Source organism: Danio rerio, chromosome 12 (genome assembly GCF_052040795.2).
Source record: "Danio rerio strain M-AB ecotype USA chromosome 12, GRCz13ab, whole genome shotgun sequence".
NCBI lineage: Eukaryota > Metazoa > Chordata > Actinopteri > Cypriniformes > Danionidae > Danio > Danio rerio.
Window position 1 is genome coordinate 5,655,550 of NC_141032.1, and position 24,451 is coordinate 5,680,000.

Here is a 24,451-nt window from a genome sequence, read left to right on the forward strand (position 1 = left end):
ATGTTGTAAAACTGGCATGCTGGAGAAAAGTATAGTGTAAATATATATGATTTGCTTGATATTTGCTTGTAGAATGTCTTTTAATATTTCTCCAAACTTAATTTTCCTTTTATGATTTTTTTTTTAGATTTGCACAATTTTTACTTTTTTTACTTTTTTTTTTTTTGCTCAATACTTTTATTTTTCATTTGCAAAACTTTATTTAATGTTGCAACTATATGAGGTCCTGAATTGTCTCCATAATTGTGCTAATGGAAGTCAATGCATCAAAAAAAAAAAAAAAAAAAAACATGGGTACTTCAATGTTACTATAAAAAAAAACATGGTATTTTGGTAAATAACTACATAATACTAATGAACTGCGCAGCCTACTTATTTTGTGGAAATGCAAGTTAATTGTAGCCTGTAGCTATTAACGTGGCCACCCCATAATTATGGACTAAAGGCTATAATCATCCTTCACAACCAGGGTGTCATTCATCCACGGTTGTTTTTCGCCTAGTGTTTTCCCGTGCGCGCGCTTGATGTAGTTCCTCATTTCAGCCTCCTCGTCTCCTCCTCCCGTCCAGTGACTGAGAGCCTGCGGCCAGTGATGAGCCCTGCATCCACACCGATACAACCAGCGCACTGTATTGACAACAGCAGCTTATTTTGCTATTAATGTACTGAACGACGTTTAAATGCAAAGCTAGATTATCAAGTTTCCATTAAAACCGTGCACGCGACCGTTTATGCAAATGGACTAATCGCGTACGTGCGTCTCCAATCGCGCTCTGGATGAACCGCGCGGTCTGAGGTACGTGTTTGTTTATATATTTCATGTATGTGTTGTGCTTTAATGAACGTTTGGATGATATTCAGTGTCTGTGGGGAACGCTGGCGTTTGTTTAATTAGCAGACAAAGGGATTCCCAACCTGGATAGGTGAATTACCTGTGTTGTTGGATGGAGGTGGACAAAGGACAGGTTTACATTGTTCCTTGGTTATGATTATGTTCATAGTTAAAGCGTATATATGAAGACTAAATTGTATTGGGTTTTATTCACACTCCGTTTCCCTTTTCTCCCTCTCGCTCACTCTCTCCATATGTCTCCTATTTTCCCTAAGGCTTTGTCTTTGCCCTCCAGTATTCATGAGAGCATTCAATGATAATTTTGACTTTCACCTCATGTTTACAAACATTATTCACATTTATCAAGCGTTTTCACGTGTTATTATCACTTTTAGCCTCATTATTGCTCTTAAAGTTGATTAAATGAGGTGTTCTTGACAGAATGTGGATTAATTCTCCTGCTGTTAAAACGTTATAACATCCACGCCTGCAATTGAGGTCAGTTTCATGACCTACATATCTAGGTTAAAAGGTTAAAATGAGATAAACAGGCTTGCATTTTAATGAAGGAATCACCGAGGTTGATATTTTTAATTACTCTACATGATTAATTTCGTAGGTGCAGAAGCAGAAACGTAGCCTGCGTAGTGTTAGACATGGGACGATAACCGTTTTCAAGGTATACCGCGGTTTGGAATAGTCAAGGTTTAAAAGCTGCTCAAATTTTCTGCTCTGCCGTTCCTAAAGTATGTGTGAGATTTTTTGTTTACATGTTGTTTTAAGTTGTTTAGGACCACATTAGCCTATCTCCCGCAGGAAAGATATCCAAAGACGCCATTTTAAATTGAAAAGAAATCTGTTTCTGAAACAAATGAAAACAGCAAAAGTCCGTGATTTATTTTATATTATTTAGCCTGACATGTTTACTGTTGGCAAAGCAGTGGCGTAGTAGGTAGTGCTGTCGCCTCACAGCATGAAGGTTGCTGGTTCGAGCCTTGGCTCAGTTGGCAATTCTACGTGGAGTTTGCATGTTCTCCCTGCGTTCCTGTGGGTTTCCTCCGGGTGCTCCGGTTATCTCCACAGTCTAAAGATATGCGGTATAGGTGAATTGGGAAGGCTAAATTGCCCGTTGTGTATGAGTGTCTGTGTGTGTGTGGATGATTCTCAGAGATGGGTTGCGGCTGGAAGGGCATACGCTGCGTAAAAAACGTGCTGGAGAAGTTGGTGGTTCATTCCACTGTGGTGACCCCGGATTAATAAAGGGACCAAGCCGAAAAGAAAATGAATAAATGAAATAATATGTAATCAAAATATCTGTCCACAAAAACAACAAAACATTTAAAGGTAATTAAAACCCTTTATGTTGACCGCTACACCACCCTCATAATTGTGAAGCGCTTTGGGTGTATGTCCATACATGATTGAAAAAATTCGCTCTATAAATACACATTAGATGGCGTAGTAGGTAGCGCTGTCACCTCACAGCAAGAAGGTCGCTGGTTCGAGCCTCGGCTGGGTCAGTTGGCGTTTCTGTGTGGAGTTTGCATGCTCTCCATGCGTTTGCGTGGGTTTCCTCAGGGTGCTCCGGTTTCCCCCACAGTCCAAAGACATGCAGAACAGGTGAATTGGGTTAGCTAAATTGTCCGTAGTGTATGAGTGTGTGTTTCCCAGGGATGGGTTGTGGCTTCCACATAAAAACGTGCTTGATAAGTTGGCAGTTCATTCCGCTGTGGTGACCCAAGATTAATAAAGGGACTAAGCTGAAAAGAAAATAAATAAATACACATTAGATTACATATTATTGTTTTCAGTTAAAGCCATTTTCAGTATATTTTTGGATTTTGAAAGCCTCCCTTTGACAAAGCAGTGTTTTTGTTTTTTTGAAAAGTATCTATATTATTTAAATAAACACATATGTCAATGACTCAAGATCAATGTGTGTGCAAAAATTAAGCCACAAAGGCATTTGCTAATTTTTGGGGTAATTTGGAAACACTGTTTGTGGGTATTTGGATTTATTATTTATTAATACTTTTTTTTTCATTTGATTTAAAAAAATGCTTTCATGAAAATAACATTTATTTGGTGACGTTTGACGATAAAAGCGATATTTTAACCATGCAGGAAAAGGTGTTTTTTGTGTGTAAAAAATCTCTTGGATGTGATTTGTAGTCAGATGACAGTGTGTGCTGGAGTGTGAGTTTGCATCTCATCACGCGTTTCTGTGCCGAGGTTAATGAGATTCATCTTATGTGCACATAAATCTCATCTCTCATATGTTGTTTTCTTCATCCACAGCATCTGAACATCAGCACACTGCCTCTGCAGCCTCAACAGTCTCAATGGAAACAGAGTACCATCAGGCGTCTCTGGGCTCTCTGGTTTGCACCCAGGATGAGGAGCCGACAAGCTGCCAGATTCCTGGCCCTGTCACCTATCAGCCGGGGCCCGCAGCGTCAGACTCCTTCCCTTGCCTGCGACCCCTCACCTTCCCTCAGCAGCCCAAAGAGGAGGTCCGCTGCTCGGGAGAGGTCATCGTGATGGTCAAGGACAAAGCAGAGAGCGGTACTTTCAAATTCTAATTTTATTATACATAGTATAATATGTAGTCTAATGCTTACAAGCAATTCCAGTGTTATGGATGTGACATTTGCAGTGAAAACTCAAAACAAAAATTCATGTTAACATTAAAAAGTATCCATTAAGGACGCACTGATTAAAACATTATTGTTTTAATGTATGTGGATAATTTATCTATTACTTAAATTTTAGGTCTGTGTGACAGAAGTTGATGCGACTTTTATTGTTAGTATGCTGATGTAACCAACTGGATCTGAATATTGAGTATAGGGGCCGGAGCTTTCTTTTTGTGCATCAATCACTCATAGTGATGTTTTGTTTTGTTCAACAATAAAAACACTGAACCAGCACCGATTTCCCCCTCAATTTCAGTTTTAGCTGACTGAATATTTTTTCTCCTTATTGAAAACCCCTTAATTAACTGCACATTCAAAAAATGCTCACAGCAAATACAGTAATCAGACAGTTATAGGTCACTACAGTCTCTGCAGAGGGACCAAGACCATAAATAGACACTCCTAGAATAGAATATTATAAAAATATCAGACGTTAGGTAACCAATCAAAAAGAGCAATTCACTTCAGGAGCAACTTCTGTGCCCACATTTCAAATATCTGGGGCGTTTGCCTAAACCCTTATTGTTTTCACACGAAATATTGAGAATATGATGCTGAATTTAGTATTTAATAAGCAGACAGCTTTTACAAGGCAGAAATAAAAAAGAGTAGAAGTGAAAATGATTAATTTAGAAAGCACTTCATCCTCAGTGTTGGAGGAATAGTTTACTGCACAGCAACTCTGATCCTGGTGAATAATGCACAGTCTCTTCTCTTTTTTTTTTGGACATGTTTATTTAAAATGATCAGGATAAATGTACAATGGGCTTCCAAAAATACAGTCACTGGCAAGTGTTACAAATATTGTGCTGCGAGTTGTAGTCCAAACGTTCTACAAAAACAGATCATAAACAATAACAGAAAATAAATTAGCGAATCATTTAACCAATACGTAAATACATAGACATTTGAAGATATATTGTCAAAATATTATTGAAAATAATATTAATAAATACACTCACAAACTGTTTTTGATGCTTTCAGCTTTCAGTATTTAGTATTAATAAATAGTATTTTTTATTTGGTGCGGGAGCTTGGGGGGCGGTGATAGCTTAATTGTTTTATGTTCAATCTAGGCATGGGACGATAACCGTTTTCAAGGTATGCTGTGGTTTGGAAAAGTTTTTCCAGCAGAAAAGGCGCCGTTTTAAATTGTAAAAACTAAATCAGTTTTTGAAACAAATGAAGACCGCAGAAGTCAATAATTAATTTAACCTGACACATTTATTGTCCCAAAATATTTTAAATGCTTCTCAAAATAAAATATAGTCTGTTCAAAAGGGGAAAGTTTTTGTTTATTACCCAGACATTTAAAAAGAATATATTTTAGAGCAGTAACAACGATACTGTGATACCGTGAAACCGTGATATTTTTATCTAAGGTTATCATACTGTCAGAATCTTATACCAGCCCATGCCTTATTCAATCTACTTAATTATGTAAAAACGAATAAGTTAAAGGTGCAGTATGTAAATTGGACAGTCAGTGGCTGAACTAGGTGTTGCACCCTTGGTTCAAAACACACGCAAGTGCAGGTTGCCAGATTGTCAACACCAACAAAGGCTGATTTAAGTCATGTTATAAATGAAAGCAACGACACGGCGTTAGAAGGAATATTTTCTTTATTAAAAGGAGTTTCTGTTCTAACCAACACCTGAAATTTATATTTTAGTGATATTTAATCACCTCAGGTACGCCTCATCTGCTTTATTTAGTCTTAAAGGCTAATAATGTGAGTTTGAATGCCATTTTACATGACATTTATTGCCATACTACCGAAAGCAGCAGCAGATAGGTCACCTCAGAACTTGAAAATAAAATAAATTGTTTGAAATTGAACTTCAGAACTGTGACTGTGCAAGCCAACACATATCAGTGATTCAGCATCTACATTTGATAACGTTAAAGAGGTTTAATATGTATTAATTACATTGTAAAACTTATAATTTTGTTGGAGTGCAGTGAGTGCACTATTCTGTGCTTCTGAAAGGCTGTATTTAAATTTCCGTCATGGTTCGTCTGGTGCAAACACCCCAATTGCTTATCACTGCAAACCTTGTCACGTAGTGTGTTGTTAGGACACGGGGTCACAATGTAACCTGCTCACCTAATGTTTATATTTGTAATATTTATGTTACTTGTTAATTAATAACTACCTCATGTGGAACTCTGAATCTGTATCTCATTTTGGAGTCTGCTACTGTCCATAGGAGATCACATTTCAGTCACAGACGCACACTTTGAGAGCTTTCCTGACTGAATGAAATGTACTATTTTCTACCAAGGCAACACGGGGTGCTGAAATATAAGTGGCTAAACTTGCATTGGGCGGGTTAAATGACCAAAACGGCCGTAACTCGTATTTTCAAAGCAGAATATCTGACTTTAGCATTCTTTTTCAGATAAACAAGAATGTTCACTTAGCATGTTTCTGAAATATCTGCAGACATATTCTGGTATTTGTATGCTTTAGAACAGTCAAAAACCTATAGAGCACCTTTAACTTAATTGCTTCATGTTGCCCCAACACAAATGGATTGTGTGGAACCCAGCATTTTTAAAATAAATAAATGAATGAATAGACGAAGGTTAAAAAAGAGAGGAAAGGAAACAAGATGCAATCTTTAACGTTGATAACTAAATAGTCACAAAGTTAAACAGTCACATCCTCTGTAAAGCACATAGAGAAATATTCGATCATATTTTAGACAACAGTACAGATCTATAAGGGAGACATGTTGCACAGTCTCTCCTAAATGGCGTTTCTTTGTGGACTAGCCACAGAATGAATGATTGAGAGCGCAGCACCTCTCATCTGCTGTTTATCGTGAGTTCATCTGAGGTTAAGAGCAAGATGGCATATATTTGATTTCCCTTCTTCTCTTATGAACGCTGAGTGTGCCGTAAACACTCTTAATTAAATTAAATTTGTGCATCCTATTTAAAACCACTAAAGGGGCTTCCTGGCAGGAAGGGCTGAAAGGCATGACAGAGATTAGAGAATTAATTGCATTGGTGGCTATTTAATTAAAGTTGGTTGGAAGAGCACGCCAGCCTCGCTTTCTATCATCATCACATTTGGGGGGGGGAACATGCTGAGATAAACAATAATGATTACAGACAGACAGATAAAAAGAAAAGATGATCTCTCTCGGGGATAAATGTGCAGATAATAGAAAATTACTGGCCAATTTTAGATCATTTACTGCAGATTTTGAAATGGTTTTGAAAGGAGTCAAACCCAGATTGCATTGATTTGATTTTATATATATATACATTATGTATTATATATATATACATTGTAAATCATAATACTGTAAGAGAGTTTATATAAAATGTAATTTTATATAAAATGTATATAAAATGTAATAAATGTAATGTAATTACATTTTATATAAAATGTATGTAAAATGTAATAAAATGTATTTATATAAAATGTAATTTTTTTTCTGTTATTCAAAAGTGAATTTTCAACATCATTGCTCTAGTTTTTAGTGTCATGTTTTTTGTTGTTATTTTTTTAATAGACTACTGTAATCTGCCTATTATTATTAATTATTCTTAGTGATTGGTTTTCATTAATAGATTTGATTATTATTTGCTTCTATATTTGTCATAGTTAGTGGATTTGTGATCTTTATTTTCTTTTGAGGATTTTTTTTATTTAAATTGTCATTCGAATTAGTGTTTAAGTAAACTTCTAAATAGGGGTGCGTTTCTGAAAACCATGGTTAGCCAACTAAGGTAGCAAGTTCCATCGTTACAAACACAGTTCATTGATTTAGCATTTCCAAATCCATCATTTCATCGAACATTCGCAAACTGCGTCGCAAACATTTATGCTTGCAACTACACCTCTGGAGCTGTAGCTAGAAATATAGTTCCTGGCTGTGTTCTGTTCCCAGTGATCCCCCCTATGCCCTATTTATTTAGAACATTCTTACATTAATCTTGGAATTATAAAAATAAAAGCATTAAAGTCTCTCTTAGGTGAAATTTGCTTTCAAAGTATTTTTGAAGTACTTTTTTAGCGACCTTCATGTTTACAATTGTGCTCCCTTCGCAGTGCACTTTGAAAACATTGATGTCATTTTGAACACCACCATAGCTCATGATGAAAGCTATAGGTGACCTATTATTTAAAAGAAGAATTTATGTTACATCTCCAAAGCTTGTGAAAACAAAAAACACAGCATATGTTAATTATTTTAATTTATAGTAGGTTATTGATTAAGTATCTGTACTGTATATGACACAGGCCTGTTGGTTAGAACATTTCTGTAGTGGTTTACATGTGTCCAATTGTAAGAGTAGACTTTAAAAAATATAAAATAAATAAACTATATCCTACTTAATAATAATCATCATCATCATCTTTAATATTATTTATATTATTATTAAAGTATGATTTTTAAAATTTCCTAATAAATATTACATTTCATTTCTTAATAAATAGCCTCATTATTTATTTATTTATTTATATGATTTATATATGAGATTAGAATACATGTTAGCTTTTGTAAGTGATTTTATGTTTTACAATAATGTTTGTAAAGGATGCTCAGGCCCTACATATTTCCATCAGCGAAAGCGAGTGCATGTTTTAACCATTGCCTTTTTTAATGCGTGTTCGTGTAAAACAATATAATGTGCACAAAGAAATAATGGTGTTCTTCTCTAAAGAAGTAGTTTCTCCACCCCGTTTTGAGCATCATTATGGGCGTTTTACGTTAACTAACGTGGTTCAAACGATGGATGGTGGCGCAGTAGCATGATCGCCTCACAGCAAGAAGGTCACTGATTTGAGTCCCGGCTGGGAGGGTTGACATTTCTGTGCGGAGTTTGCATGTTCTCCTCGTGTTGGCGTGGGTTTCTTCCGGGTGCTCCGGTTTCCCCCACAGTCAAAAGACATATGTAGGTTAATTGAATGGACTAAATCAGCCGTAGTGTATGTGTGTGAATGCATAAGTGTATGGGTGTTTCCCAATGTTGGGTTACGGCTGGAAGGGCATTCACTGCGTGAAACATATGCTGGATAAGTTAGCGGTTCATTACTGGTGGTGACCCCTGATTATTGTTTGCATTTGCATTGCATCGAAGAAACAATTCACCGCGCCCGGTCAGTACCTGGATGGGAGACCACATGGGAAAGCTAGGTTGCTGCCAGAAGTGGTTTTAGTGAGGCCACCAGGGGGTGCCCAACCTGCGGTCTGTGTGAGTTCTAACGCTCCAGTATAGTGAAGGGGACTCTATACTGCTCAGTGAGCGCCGTCTTTCAGATAAAATGTTAATCCGAGGTCCTGACTCTGTGGTCGTTGAAAATCCCAGGATGTCCTTCGAAATAGAGTAGGGGTTTAACCCTGGCATCCTGGCCAAATTTGCCCACTTCTCTTTGTCCATCATGGCCTCCTAACCCTCCCGATATCATAATTGGCTTACACATAGCTGGTGTGTTGTGCGGTCTGGCGCAATAAGGCTGCCATTACGTCATCCAGGTGGATGCTGCACACTGGTGGTGGATGAGGAGATCCCTCTGCATTGTGTAAAGCACTTTGAGTGTCTAGAAAAGCGATATATTAATGTAAGGAATTATTATTATTATAAAATAAAGTTATTTATAAAAAACTAGTGTTAACAAGACTTCTTTTAGCTTTTGAGCAGTAGTGCATGTGCGGTATTCTGTCAAATGTATATAGAGTGTTGCCAACTCACTAATACAATTAACACCCCCCTCTCATCATAAGATCTAGCAAAAAAAAAAGTGCAATTTTATTTCTGCTTACATGCTCTCTTTCTCTTGGCAGCTGATAAAATTTGCTCTTCCTCGAATGATGCCTTTTCCTCCAAACCCATCCTGTCGTCTCCCCCTCGCCGGCATCACTCTTTGCCCCACACACACCATCCACACGTGGGCCGCACTCGCATGGGCAGCCGCTCCAGCTCCATCGCCTACACAGCCTTCTCCCCACGGCCCTCCATCTCTCGCCACTCCAGCATCGCCACCAACCCACCGCTGGATCGCTCCAAACCCAAAGACTACCTCATCCTCGCCGTCATCGCCTGCTTCTGTCCCGTCTGGCCCATCAACATTGTGGGATTTGTTTACTCCATCATGGTAGGTAGAAACTGGGCCTTTTGGGTCATTCTCTACTATCTTATGCTGTCATAAGTGGCTCCTACAATTCCACATCAGTCTATGGGAAAAGTATCCAAACAATTTATGAAAGAATAAAGGTGAAACTCTCATCTTCATTCTAGTATTGTCACTGAAATGTCCTAGAGACCCTGGATGTTTCTTTGCGAATATATTATATAAAACCAAAACAAATCTGTTACATTCTGCATAAGTTACTTGATAAGGGGCAATATCTCCATTCCAGTTTTATTTAACATCATGACAGCTTTAAAACTAACCAAAAAGGAAAAAATTCACCACCTTTGCTAAATTATACTTAGAAGTAACATTCAAAAAAACAGTGTTGAGTATGATGGTTGGGTTTAATGGAAGCTGGATGTCTCTGTTGTGTTGTGTTAGTCGAGGAACAGTCTGGAGCAGGGGAACGTGGACGGAGCGAGGCGTTTGGGTCGAGTGGCTAAACTGCTGTCAGTGGTGTCGCTGGTGGGAGGAGCGGTCATCATCATCGCCTGCGCCGTCAATCTGTCCAGTAAGACCTCTTCAATGACCTCTCTACCCAGAACTCAGGGGAATTGATAGGGATGTGCCATATTTATCAGCTTCAATAATATTGATTTTTTTAATGATTTTAGGCTGATGTTATTGAGTATATGTTACTCGCTCACAGAAAAACAATCAGAATCACATCTTGAGGTTCCTAAAGTATTGATTGTGTGATGAAGACTATTAGATTGCACTTTGATTAGAATTAGAAAAACGCTTTTGTATTAATTTCTGTATTATTATTTAATAGTATGCAAATATTTAGATTATGTTCAATGCAATTTGTAAAGTAATATTTTTATCACAGGCTCATTGTGAATATGTACCCCCATATACATTTGTAGAGAACATAAATTCTGTAGCCAGAGGAACATCAGGCTGCATTTCGTCTTTAAAACGAACGCAACAGAGCGGTATGACGCTGCCACCAGCTTCTGTTTCTTTTTACGCTACCAGCTGACCGCTTACCTCCGTGTGGACGGCTTTTTCGATGTTCACAGTTTTCCCAGTAGCTCGCTACATATGTCAGCGGACTTGAGATGCAGAGAGGAGTTGACCACGGCGATGAGGTTCGAGTCCAGTGAAGTATAGTTCCAGAAAGCAAGTAAAACAAAAGGAAAAAAAATAAACAATGAAGTAAATAACAGGGTGAGAATGTCGTAAGATCTGAAAACAAAGTAAAAATCATCTGCGATTGCTTTTCTTTTTCTGGATTGCTTTTGAAGACACTGTTGGTTGGGTTTAGGGAAGGTGGTGGGTGGGGGGATCGGTCAGTCAGTCAGTCAGTAAGTCAGTTGACAGCGGCCTCTGACTGACTCGAGCTGCTGATGAAGTGATGAAGTATAATTCCAGAAAGCAAGCAAAACAAAAGGCAAAAATAAAGTAAGCAATGAAGTAAATAACAGGGCGAGAATGTGGTAAAATCTGAAAACAAAGTAAAAATCGTCCGCGAGGGCTTTTCTTTTTCTGGATTGATTTTGAAAACACTGTCGGTTTAGGGAAGGAGGTGAGTGGGGGGATCAGTCAGCCAGTTGACAGCGGCCTCTGACTGACTCGAGCTACTGACTGAATGAGATCTGAAAAAGCATACATTGTGGTCTCTGGTGGATTCTCAGGTTCACCACAGCGGAATGAACCACCAGTTACTCTGGCATATGTTCTATGTGGCGTATGTCCTTCCAGCCACATGTGCTGTAGTATTGTTTACCAAAAAGTGGTTCTAATTATAAACCTTGAATAAAATCAAAGTTTTTGCTTACTTTATGCATTGGGTTTTCCATTCGTTTAAGACATTCAGGTACAAGACATTGTACTGTTTGTGTCTTTAATAAAGATAAATTGTATTAAATAATTATATTATAAAAGACTACACAATGCTATTATTTATTATTATTATTAATTTTCTGTCCCTGAATGCTGTTAGACTCTCTAGAAAGCCATAAAGCACTGTTTATTTGATTTTTATCTTTGCTCTATTGCATCTTGTAGTTTGATTATTATATTTTATGCATGATTCACTCCCTTACAAAATCATCCCAATCAATTTCAAATATTGACTTGTTTCCAAATAGAGCTATTTAGAGCATCTGCTGAAATTTTATTCATAATGCAATACATAAAAATATCGCAATGTCAGATTTTTCAATGTCATGCAGCCCTAATTATCATTAGTTTAAAAAATCATACTGAGAAATCTGTTTCATCAGTATCATACACTTTTACATTATAGCCAGTCACTCTGAATCATAAATCTATACATAGGACTTTCTAAGTAGGTCAAGAAGCAGAGAATCCTTTGCAGCTTGAGATTTTCCTCCCGCTGTTCTTTTGATGTTTAAATAGTTCTGCTTTTCCCCCATTGGATATTCAGCTTTTTTGTTCTAATGTTGGGAAAATGTTGTATAAAGCTGTTGGTGATTAGAGACATTTACACTGAATATACTGTTACGTAATTGCTTGAATAATGTGTATATGCCAGTATGTGTGAAAGAAGGCAGGCACTGATGCTAAACAACACAATCCAATCTAATAATCCATCTCTTCATTTAACGCCAGAGCTCACAACCCATTTACTTTCATTATGTGACGTATGTGAGAGTAAACAGGACATTCAATGGAAAAATAGAACAGGCCGACAGTTAATCCATTGGCCATTGGTTGAATTGGATTGATTTTTGTCATGATCCTATTAGAAACAATTGAAGAGTGCTGAAATTCTGTTAGATTTGTAAATAATTGCATACAAATGAATTCATTTCCAAAACTTCTCCACACTGTAATAAATGTTTAGACCATCTTGAGGGATGTTAACAATAACAACTTGCTGTTTTTCATTTTTAATTTCCATAGCTTCAGAGAATCCCGAATTGTCCACATATTGATAGAAATTATTATTATAGCTGATTTAATGTTAAGCCATGATTGAATTGCCTCTTGTTACAGATATGAAATAGTTTAAGAACAAGCAGGAAATGTTCATGGGTTAATGATACACACTGAAGTGGTGTATTCACCAAACATGTGTTAAATTAGTTTAAATGGATAGTTTAGAAACCCAAAAAGTCATAAACTCTCCCTCAGGTGGTTTAAAATCTTTATGGGCCCTATCATACACCCGGCGCAATATGGCACAAGGCGCAACGCAATTGTTATTTGCTAGTTGCAGCTCGGCGCAAAAGTTGTTATGACGTTTTGTGCCACGCTGTTTAAATAGCAAATAGATTTGGGCTCATATGGAGGCAGGGGCGCTAATAATTTAGGGGAGCTAATAATTTTGACTTCAACTGTATGTATGTATATATACATATATATATATATATATATATATATATATATATATATATATATATATATATATATATATATATATACAGTTGAAGCCAAAATTATTAACCCCTTAGATTTTTTTTTCTTCTTTTTAAAATATTTCCCAAATGATGTTTAACAGAGCAAGGACATTTTCACAGTTTGTCTGATAATATTTTTTCTTCTGGAGATTCTGTATTTGTTTTGTTTCGGCTAGCATAAAAGCCGTTTTTAATCTGTTTTTGAGCTTTAAGGAGAAAGTAAGGGTTTCCATTTTGCATATTTCTATAAAAATGTCTTTCCATTCATCTGAAGTGAGAGAGGTTAACAGAAGCCATTTGTGTGTAATAGCCTGTTTAGCTGCAACCAGAAGAATTCTCTTTAAATATGTGCATTAGTTTCATGCAACTCAAGAATTATAAAACTGAAAACTGAAATTGGATTTTAATCCACAATATGGCCTCCGACGATGAGCATTTCGTCTACTATTTTGTGTGTTTGTGTGTGTGTGTGTTTTCTACCTATTTATAACCTGATTTATCTGTGCATTTGCAGTTAATGTGAAGTCCTGAGTGAGGTGAGCGTGCCATAGAATCAGCTCCGCATCAGACCACTGACCCGAACACCACGGCCCCATTTGTTTTGCCCACTGCTGCTGTGACGGCAATCACCACTTAGAGCAATCGATTATGGGATGCCTTTGCTCTCTGAAAGAACCCTTGGTAAATCTGCACCGACATGCCATAATTAAACAGACGGAGCGGGATACTTCCACTGAAGTCTGAGTTTGCTCCTTGGCACTTACACTGAGCTCCGACAGCTGAAAAAATGAACAAATATGACTCACGATCTGTAAAGACCGGCTCTTGTTGAGGACAACTGCTGGTCAAGCAAAAAAAAAACAAGTATTTTTCCTTCTCCAGAAGCAGAAAACAAGCCAAATCGATACAGAGACAGATTGAGTGTCCGTCGCTCTGAAGATCATCAAGTGCTTGACATGTGATGGAGTGGATCATCTTCAGGTCCTGGTCGCATCCTTATATCAGAGACACACTTGGTTTGCTACAACGGCAGCATTTGTTCAGTTTTCATAACCTCATTTACACCAAGATCAACTGTGAGTAAAGACCAGAGATATGTTTGTTATTTACTTATACATTTTAGATGTATGACTTCAGACATTTGAAGTGTGTTTCATCATACTTTTAATTATACAGCCCTGCATCTTCTTTAAAAAACACTAGATAGGACTAATATGATTAATTAGATGGTCAAAAGTCAGAGTGAAAACATTATTATAGAAATGCTGCAAAAGATTTCCATTTTAAGATTCAAAGAAACTAAATCTATCACAGCTTCCATAAAGATATTAAGCAGCACAAGTGTATGTATCATAAACAATGATAAATAATGAATGTTATACTGATCATGACACTGGTGACACTCAGATTAATAGAATATACAGTATATACTCCCACCAGCCACTTTATTAGGTACTCAAGTCCAACTGCTCGTTAACGCTAATTTCTAATCAGCCAATCACATGGCAGCAACTCAATGCATTTAGGCATGTAGACATGGTCAAGACGATTTGCTGCAGTTCAAACCGAGTTCTTCTAATAACTACTTCCAGCAGGATAACACACCATGTTAAAGCTCGAATCATCTCAGACTGGTTTCTTGAACATGACAATGTGCTCAAATGGCCTCCACAGTCTCCAGATCTCAATCCAAAAGAACACCTTTGGGATGTGGTGGAACGGGAGATTCACATCATGGATGTGCAGGCGACAAATCTGCAGCAACTGCTGCTTGACGTGATGCTATCATGTCAATATGGAGCAAAATCTCTGAGGACTATTTCCGTAATGCAAGACAAGTTTATTTATATCGCACATTTCATACACCGTGGCTATTCAAAGTGCGTTACATAAACAAGAATAAAAAAGACAAGTTTAAGAAAATAAAAACAAATAATAAAATGATTATTTCCTAGAAATGGGTTGCGGCTGGAAGGGCATCCGCTGCGTAAAAACTTGCTGGATAAGTTGGCGGTTCATTCCACTGTGGCGACCCCGGATTAATAAAGGGACTAAGCCAACAAGACAATGAATTAATGAATAAAATGATTATAATGATGGTTATAAAAGAAGAAAAAAAAAAATACATAATAGTACGATCTGTCGGACGTAGCACAGTGCTCACTCAGTGAAGGCACAGCTAAACATGTGTTTTCAGTCTTGATTTGAATGCGCCTTATATTATAGCACATCTGATCATTTCTGGAAGCTGATTCCAGCAGTGAAGGGCGCTGTTAGTTGCTGAAAGCTGATTCACTTTGCTTTGACTGAACTCTTTTAATTTCTAGTTTATATGATCCTAAAGATCTGAGTGATCTGTTTGGTTTGTATTTAGTGAGCAAGCATATCTGTAATGTATTGAGGTCCTAGACTATTTAGTGATTTATAGACAAGTAATAATACTTTAAAATCTATTCTGAATGTAACTGGGAGCCCGTGCAAAGACCTGAGGACAGGTGTGGTGAGCTCTGATTTTCTGCTTCTGGTCAGAATCCTGGCCGCAGCGTTCTGGATGAGCTGCAACTGTCTGACTGACTTTTTGGGAAGGCCAGTGAGGAGGCCGTTACAGTAATCCACCCTGCTGCTGATAAAAGCATGAACAAGTCTTCACTGGAAACATCTAATTCTTGCAATGTTTTGAGATGATAGTATGCTGATTTACTAACTGCTTTGACATGACTATTGAAACTCAGTAACTTGTTGTATTTATGCCATGAAGAATTAAGGTGTTTCTGAAGTCAAAAGGGGGTCCAACCCAGTACTAGTAAGGTGTACCTAACAAAGTGGCTGGTGTATGTATATATTATAGATTTAATGCACTTTTCGTGAAACTTATATTAAGAGTTGGTGGTCAACAGAGTTTAATTTATTTTATTTTGTTTAGGCGACGCGGTGGCGCAGCAGGTAGTGCTGTCGCCTTACAGCAAGAAGGTCGCTGGTTCGAGCCTCAGCTGGGTCAGTTGGCATTTCTATGTGGAGTTTGCATGTTCTCCCCGATTTCCTCCGGGTGCTTTGGTTTCCCCCACAAGTCCAAAGACATGTGGTACAGGTGAATTCGGTAAGCTAAAATTGTCCGTAGTGTATGTGTGTGAATGAGATTGTGTGAATGTTTCCCAGTGATGGGTTGCAGCTGGAAGGGCATCCGCTGTGAAAAACATGTGCTGGATAAGTTAACTAAGCCGAAAATTAAATTTAAGTTTACATTTTTAATTTAATTTATAATTTAATTTATTCATTCATTTTCTTGTCCGGCTTACTCCCTTTATTAATCTGGGGCGCCACAGCGGAATGAACCGCCAACTTATCCAGCAAGTTTTTACACAGCGGATGCCCTTCCAGCCGCAACCCATCTCAGGAAAACATCCACACACACATTCACACACACACTCATACACTATGGTCAATTTAGACCAACCCAATTCACCTGTACCACATGTCTTTGGACTGTGGGGGAAACCGGAGGAAACCCACACGAACGCAGGGAGAACATGCAAACTCCACACAAAAACGCCAACTGAGCCGAGGCTCAAACCAGCGACCCAGCGACCTTATTGCTGTGAGGCGACAGCACTACCTACTGCGCCACTGCTGTCTTCAGACACTCTATAGTCATAGAATTGTTCTGTTCTTCCATCCTCACTGGCCATAATTTAAACTATGAAACAAGAACTAGGCATATATTTTACAATTTAAGAATGAGAATTTTTTTTGTGTCAGTTTTCTGAATGATTAAGGGATTATGATCACAATAATAGTGTTTTTATCTTTCAAATAGTTACCAAAACTGTTACAAAATGCACATACTTTGCAATAATTCTGTAATCAGAACTCCAAAATTAGGGAGAAACTTATATTGGATGTCATTTAGATGCAGAGCAGTATAATTATTGTCTTTACTTTATCAAATGACAATCAAATCTTCTTTCATCATTTTTTTTTGTCATTTCATCAATATACATGAACAGTTTTGAACATTCAATCATGCATTTACGAAATGTAGCTAATAATCCTGAAATATTAAGTTTGGACAATTGAAAAATACTCATTTGCACCAATCACACCCTTTTTGATAAAGCAATATGCAAGCCCCCACAGGCCAGACTGATGTTCATCACATGGTGAAAGTGTTTCTGGAAATAACGACCTTTATGAAAACACACTGTGTCCGCTGCAAACCTTTGTATTGAACTGTGTTGTTGGGTAATTTATATACACTGTGTAATCTGTAGCTCAATGTAGCCCAATCACAACCCAATCTTGCAATATTGTATTAATTAATCGTCGTGTTAATGAACCCGTCCTGTGGATCCTAATGAGACTTTTGGCTGGTAACGCTGATGACTCTACAAGTCTTTTGGAGCCGATGAAACTGCTGACCGCTTGGAACTGTATATAGGAAAGACTGTGAAATGATGGGATGTTGGCAGCAATGGTTGTGAATGGATGTAGCTTGTGCATTTCACTTCTGTTTAGATTCAATGCTATACTAGACAACTTGTGATGTGTGAATAATTCTATTTATAGTAGGTTCACTAGGTTAAATCCTTGTATTACTTTATATTGTTGGCTTTTTTAATATATATTTTTACTATATGCTTTTATTTTTCCTAATATCCTGTTGGCATTTGGGAATATATAAACATTATTGTTTTCATCCACTCTGATTGAAGGGTTAAGAGCTGAAAGGTTTAGCTTTTATGAACATTGTGCACTTATTTTTGCATGCACCATTGTTTCTTATCTATTTTGATAGTCTTGCATTGTCTGGCAATATTTCCCTCTATATATCCTAGGGAAATCCAATAAAGCGTTGGAAAGATCTGTGTTTCTCTGACTGCCGGATTGGTCTTCGTCCTCAACCCTTATTGGGAGTTGGAGTGTTCTGTTGCCTGGAAACCGTCCGCCTCTCTTCAGGTGTGTGAGATGTGAGAATGAAACTGGACATGGAGAAAACAGTGTAAAAACTGAGTTATATAAGTAGGCCTGTCATTTTACTTTTCTATCCTCCATTACTTGGTCACAGTGGAAAAGGCTGGGGAAATATCGGAAGAGTACACACATTTACACAAAGCTCTCTTTCTTTACTAATTATTCTAATTATTTGCAAAGAATCACTGTTTGAAACAGCTAAACAACACATACTGACAGGGATGGATGGATGGATGGATGGATGGATGGATGGATGGATGGATGGATGGATGGATGGACGGAAGCAAGGAAGGAATGAGACAGATGAAATGATGGATGGATGGAAATAAGGACAGACAGACAGACACATAGGGATGGATGGATGGATGGATGGATGGATGGAGGAAGAAAGGAAAGACAGACAGACAGATTGAGGGAGGGAAGAAAGAAGATACAGATGGACAGACAAAAATGGATGGATAAAAGCTAGTAAGGAAATAGACAGAGATAGATAGATAGATAGATAGATAGATAGATAGATAGATAGATAGATAGATAGATAGATAGATAGATAGATAGATAGATAGATAGATAGATAGATAGATAGATAGATAGATAGATAGATAGATAGATAGATAGACTAATGGATGGATGGATAGACAGACAGGTAGGTGGATAGATGGAGGGAGATAAGATAAAACAGATGGACAGATAGAAGGATGGATGGATAGAGTGAAGGTAATACGGATAGATAGGCAGACAGAAGAAAGGATGGATGGATGGATGGATGTGTGGATGGACGAAAGTAATGAAAGAAGGAAAGACACTGATGAATGGGCGAACAGACAGAAATACGGATGAATAGACAGAAGGATGAATGGAGGGAGGCAAGTGAGGGAATACAGATGGATAGACAGACACAGAAGGATGGTGGATGGACGCAAGCAAGGAAGGACGGAGGGATGGATGAAAGAAGGAAAGGAAGGAAAGACGGATGGACGAAAACAGATTGACAGACAAAAGGATGGACAGATGGATGGGGGAAGGAAGAAAATACAGACAGACAGATACAGAAGGATGGATGGATGGAGGGAAGGAAGGAAGGAACGAAAGACGGACGGACAGACAGACAGACAGATAGATAGATAGATAGATAGACAGACAGACAGACAGACAGACAGACAGACAGACAGACAGACAGACAGACAGACATATGAGACAGATGAAATAAAAGATGTCTGTCTTCCTCCTCCTCCTCCTCCAGTGAAGCGAGCAGTGATGATGTGTAAGTCTGCAGGGAGGAGCAGCAGCCAGAAGGGAATAGATTTTTAATGAGGAACCACATTCTACCCTTTAAATCTGCTGCATGAGACATTTATGACAAATATCCAGAGCTACTGAAATGATCCACACACCAAACAGCAGGACGACAGGCCGCAGGCCTCAGATCAGTGTGTGAACGCTAGCTGCACTTCACCCACCATGACCAGTTCACAGCTGTGTGTGTGTGTGTGTGTGTGTGTGCGTGCGTGCGTGTGTGTGTGTGTGGATCCCTTCATTCACTATTTATTATTAAAGTGGAAATCCTGACAGGCTCGTGGTGAAAAAAGCTTTCCTCCAGCTTTTCCCCTCCTCCCTTTCAGAGTCCTGGATTAGCTGCTTTTCTAAGATGGTTGTTGCATTACTAAGCACAAATATATCAAGCTGTGGAGGATTTCTGATCATGAAAGTCAAGCTGGACACCACAACACCACAATCTCAAACAAACCCCTTAGTGGTACAAACAGAGCAGAGCTCTGGATGATGATGTGTGTGTTTGTGTGTGTGTGGATGAGAAAAGCTGCCATCATCAGAGTTTGATGAAGGATAAGTTGTGATAGCTTGGTATGAACCATCATCCACAGCTCAAAGTGGTGCAGTAGAAACGTCACACATTGTTCACGGAGCAACTAATCACCAGCAGGTACAACAGTGGTGACCCAGGCCGTGTTTCACAGCGCAGTTTATCACAGACCAATGCCAAGCTAGACGACTGTCATTCAATGCCCAAATCTCAATCAAACCCTCAGCGGTTTAAACAGAGTGGCTTTTCTGGATGGTGATGCGTGTATGTGTGTGAACAGCTGCATCAGCCTGCAGTGTCATCAGTGCAGATTATTGCAGTTGAGTGCAGATGCAGCAGTAAAACCCAAACATCATCCCCCGCACATCAGCAGCACCACTGACCTTGGCAGAAGAAAGCAACACTACAGAAGCAGAAACTTTCACACTGTCCTCATCATTAGCCAGCATCAGATCACTCACTGAGCCGTGGCTGCTCTCGAAACTGATACTGATGGACATTTAGGCATATCTGTAAAAGAGGAGAGACATTTTAATCATGAGAGTCATCAAATACTGTAGACTCCTTTAGGTAGCCAAACATCTGAGTCATCAAAAACATACATTTTAAATTTTTAACATTAACACCAAACAGTTTAGCAAGTCAACACTGGAAAAAATAGCAGGTTCATTTAAAGCTTCTGTTATTTGTGATTTTCATGTGTTTTTCTGTTTATTTATCATTATGAATTGCATTATGGGATGTTGATCTCTACTCTGTCGACTTTTGATGATGAAAATTCAACTCTACAGTTTAGCAAAGTGACTTTTACCAAAGATTTAGAAACGTTATTTTTTGTAGGAAGAAATATAGAGAGAATTAAGTCAGGACAGGAAAAGTACTGGCAGTTTATTAGCAGTTTTTTTTAAATAGCAGGTAACCTTTCCAACACCAAACCAGAAAATATATCACATTAAACTATTACAAATGTCAATAAAAATCACATTTTCAAACTTTTCTAAAGTTGTTATAGGAAATATCAAGATCCAATGCAGTTTAACCCTTTGACTGTCCTTCTACCAAATGGTTGACCATGTTTTGAATAATGATTGTTAAAGTCATTTAAATAATGGCATACAAAAAAAACAAAGAAACATAATCCTTTTGCACTACATTTAACTGTGGTTTTATCGTAAGAAACAACAACAACAACAAAAAAAAAACATGTTAAATGAGAATCTGAAATATTCTGAATTCAACAGAAAAATAAATTAAAAAACAGAAAACATATGCTGGATGAGTTGGCGGTTCATTACGCTGTGACCCTAAATAAATAAAGGGACTAAGCTGAAAAAAAAATAATGAAGGATTGAACATTGGTGTGAATAAGATCCAAAAAACACCTATAAAATGCTACAGACTAAATAAAATACACATTTCGACATTTTGTTCCATATTTATTTTCATATTTCTTTATTAAAATTCTAAGTTTTTATAGACATGAAAGTGCACCAGTAGCCTGTCTGTGAACGTGTATGAGCAATGAAAAGGAAATGTGTTCACTCATTCGTACAGAATAAGTGCGCCATCTGTCTTCGCCAGACGGCTTGTCCCGGATATGACGCAGGACGCGCCGTATTTAAACTTGTTTTCAATATCACGGAAGTGCAACAAGACCGTTTCCACTGACTGGTGTTTCTAAACGAAGACAATTAAACACTCAATAATCGTAAGTCTCTAATTTAATCATTTATATATATTTCTAACGCAATTATAATTTTGCTGACTTTTGTCTTTCGCTGTTTACTCTTCGTGTTTTACTTTAAATGTCATTATCCTTGTCATTTTTCTGTTTCGATTTTGTTATGGTTAGTTTTGCTCATATACATTTTCTTTTTGTCTATACATCATCTCAGACATGGCGGCGAAGGGGGCAAAGGAGACCCTGGTCAATAAACTGGGCTTTAAAAGCAGCAGCAGCAGCTCAAAGTCAGCAGAGCTGGAGGTGGAGAAGCTGAAGAGAGAGAACCAGCAGATGAAGAAAAGCCTGGAGGACATGAAGAGAGCTGGGAGACATCAACACACACATCCAGACACTGACAAAGCCAGACTTCTCGAGGTGAATTAGTCGCTTTATCTCAGAAATCTTAGATAATGTATAGAGGTAAAGTTGGTTTTATATTTTATATTTTTATATTCTGACTTTCCCCCTTAATAATATAATTTCATAAAAATATTATTTGCAAACTCCTAATAGTGAAATCATATTAGCAGCCAATGACTATCAAAGTACAACATTGTTCACAGCCAAATAAACAGTGTTAATGTTGTTTTCAAGACACACTTGCAGGTTATTTCAGACCGAATGTTCAAAGTGCCGTGGTAAACAATATAGGAGTGTGTCACAACTTGTCACTGAATGAATGTGTGAATATAAAACCAACTTTACCTCTATAGAGAATTTAAGGCAATACACTGTATGAATTGGAATAAGGTTGTTTTAGTTTGTTTTTTCTAATGTAAAAAAGGAAAAAACAAAACACATTTATTACATTGTTTATTCATGTTTGTTAATGTAACACACTGCAAAAAATGCTTTTCTTACTTGGCGTTTTTGTCCTGTTTCTAGTCCAAATTAGGCATGGGTCGGTATACTGCAAGATTGTAATGGTATGATAACCTTGGATAAAAATATCACGGTTTCACAATATTGTGATTTATTACTGCTCGAAAACATGTTCTTTTGAAAGTCTCAGTAAAAACAATGCCCCCCCCCCCCCCCCCCCCCATTTGAACACAATACATTTTACATTGAGAAACATTTAAAATATTTTGGAGCAGTAGACATGTCAGGCTAAATAAGTCATTGACTTCTGCTGTCTTCACTAGTTTCAAAAACACAGATTTCTTCACAACATAAAATGGCTTCTTTGGTAATCTTTTCTCCTGGAGAACTGTTGTCCTAAAAAAAAGAAACAAATAAAAAAAACGTAATAATAAAAAATTAAAAATCGTACATAAAAAATCGTACCTGTACCATAGGAATGGTATTGCAGAAAATTTTGCCAGTTTCAAAACCTTGACTTTTCCAAACCGCGGTATACCTTTAAAAACGGTTATCCTCGCATTCCTAGTATAAATGTCTTAAAATTCTTACATCGAGTTGCATTTTCTAGACAAGTAAAAACTATTATGTTTTTTGTTTTTAGAAATTATATGTCAAAATTAGGGCTGCACGATATTGAAAAAAATGTAACATTGCAATATTTCTTTATGCTGCAATGTATATTGCGAAATAAATAAAATTTCACCAGATGACTTAGAGAAGAATCTCTAATTGGAAAGAAGTTATAATGTTAGATTGATTGGGATGATTGTGCAGTGAGAGTAAATCTAATAAACAATCTATAAATGCAATAAAGAAAGAGAGCCAATTGAAATAAATTATATTTTATCTTTTTTGGGGTCTAGCAGTATTTGAGAACAGTAATGGAATAATAAAAATAAACGCAATTCAATAAAATAGTTATTTTATTAGTAATAGTAACATTTTAATAGTAAAATAGTCATTACAGGTTCTTTAAGGTCCACGTAGATTAAATGTGGATGTAACCCTTTTTAATTAAAAGAATGCCATTAAATAGTTTTTATCTGCTGTCACTTTATTAAATAGTATGTCCAAGGTTTATGTATCCTATTAAAAACAACTTTAGTACTATAAAACTTTCATAAAGATGTTCGTCTTCTCTGTATAATATTTATCTAAAGACGAATTACCATGTTTGCAAACATTAAGGATGCACGCGCAGCGAGGTTGCAGAAATTAACCAGGAGTGCTAGCATTTACAGCGAAAGAATGACATCCAATGCGGTACAGACTTTGTTGTCTTAAAGATAAGTTATATTGATTGCATATTATATACATCTATTATATATCTTGAAACCGGTATGCGCAGTTGAACCTGTGTGACTTTGTGTGACGTAGGTTGGTAATTCCCCTATACATCTTATACAACGCCAAATCAGAAAAAGTTGGGACATATAAAAATAAACCAAGGTTTTGTTTAGATTTTTTGTATGTGATCAAAGTGTTGTGAATGTTTTTTGAGGTGTTTTTAGTTGAAGTGCATGTAATATTGATTGTTGATACTGTCACAAGGAAAATTCAGACTTGTCTGACAATAAAATGTATATCTATTAGGGCTGCATGATGTTGGAAATATGTGGTATTGCTATATTTTATTATAAATTTTGTGATATGAATACAGTTTTAAATGGAATAATCTCAAATGCAAAAAATGCTTTTCTTATTTTGTACTAGTCTAAATATAAACATTTTTTAGAGCAAGTAAAAAAATGTTTTGGTTTACCTTGAGAAGAAATTATTTAAAATTAAGATTATTTTTTTAGAATTAGCAAAATTATCTGCCAGTGGTGTAAGTGAAATAATCTTGTTTTTGCTTTGAAATGTATTAAAATTATTTATTATTATTATTATTATTATTATTATTTTGCATAAATTGTACAAATTCTTTACAAATATGCGCACATAGATGCTAAAATGACGCCCTAATAGATGTTCTAACATTTATTTATCTATCTATTTATTGAAGTGAAAAAATATTTAT

At 37.0% G+C, this 24,451-nt stretch overlaps 2 protein-coding genes across 3 annotated transcripts in view; both read left to right on the top strand.

The window, feature by feature from the left end:
- Positions 1–567: 567 nt before the first annotated feature.
- Positions 568–17,914, top strand: prrt2 (proline-rich transmembrane protein 2). Its single transcript, XM_087275786.1, has 6 exons — positions 568–796; positions 3,131–3,397; positions 9,334–9,644; positions 10,065–10,194; positions 13,569–15,985; positions 16,655–17,914. The coding sequence occupies exons 2-5, from the start codon at positions 3,175–3,177 to the stop codon at positions 13,583–13,585; spliced, it is 681 nt and encodes a 226-aa protein (XP_087131912.1). The 5' UTR covers positions 568–796; positions 3,131–3,174; the 3' UTR covers positions 13,586–15,985; positions 16,655–17,914.
- Positions 17,915–21,470: 3,556 nt separating this feature from the next.
- The window catches only part of cep55l (centrosomal protein 55 like), a 10,681-nt gene continuing 7,700 nt past the window's right edge, over positions 21,471–24,451 (top strand). The window contains exons 1-2 of one of the 2 annotated variants that reach the window (XM_087275116.1): positions 21,471–21,552; positions 21,740–21,942. In XM_087275116.1, coding sequence (XP_087131242.1) covers positions 21,742–21,942 — 201 coding nt within the window. In that variant the 5' untranslated portion in view covers positions 21,471–21,552; positions 21,740–21,741. 2 annotated transcript variants of the gene reach the window in all.

Bases quoted from the DNA above. Each gene is read 5' to 3' on its own strand.
- prrt2 (XM_087275786.1), top strand. From the start codon at position 3,175: ATGGAAACAGAGTACCATCAGGCGTCTCTGGGCTCTCTGGTTTGCACC. The intron at 3,398-9,333 runs GTACTTTCAAAT...TTCTCTTGGCAG, and splicing joins CAAGGACAAAGCAGAGAGCG to CTGATAAAATTTGCTCTTCC. The intron at 9,645-10,064 runs GTAGGTAGAAAC...GTGTTGTGTTAG, and splicing joins GATTTGTTTACTCCATCATG to TCGAGGAACAGTCTGGAGCA.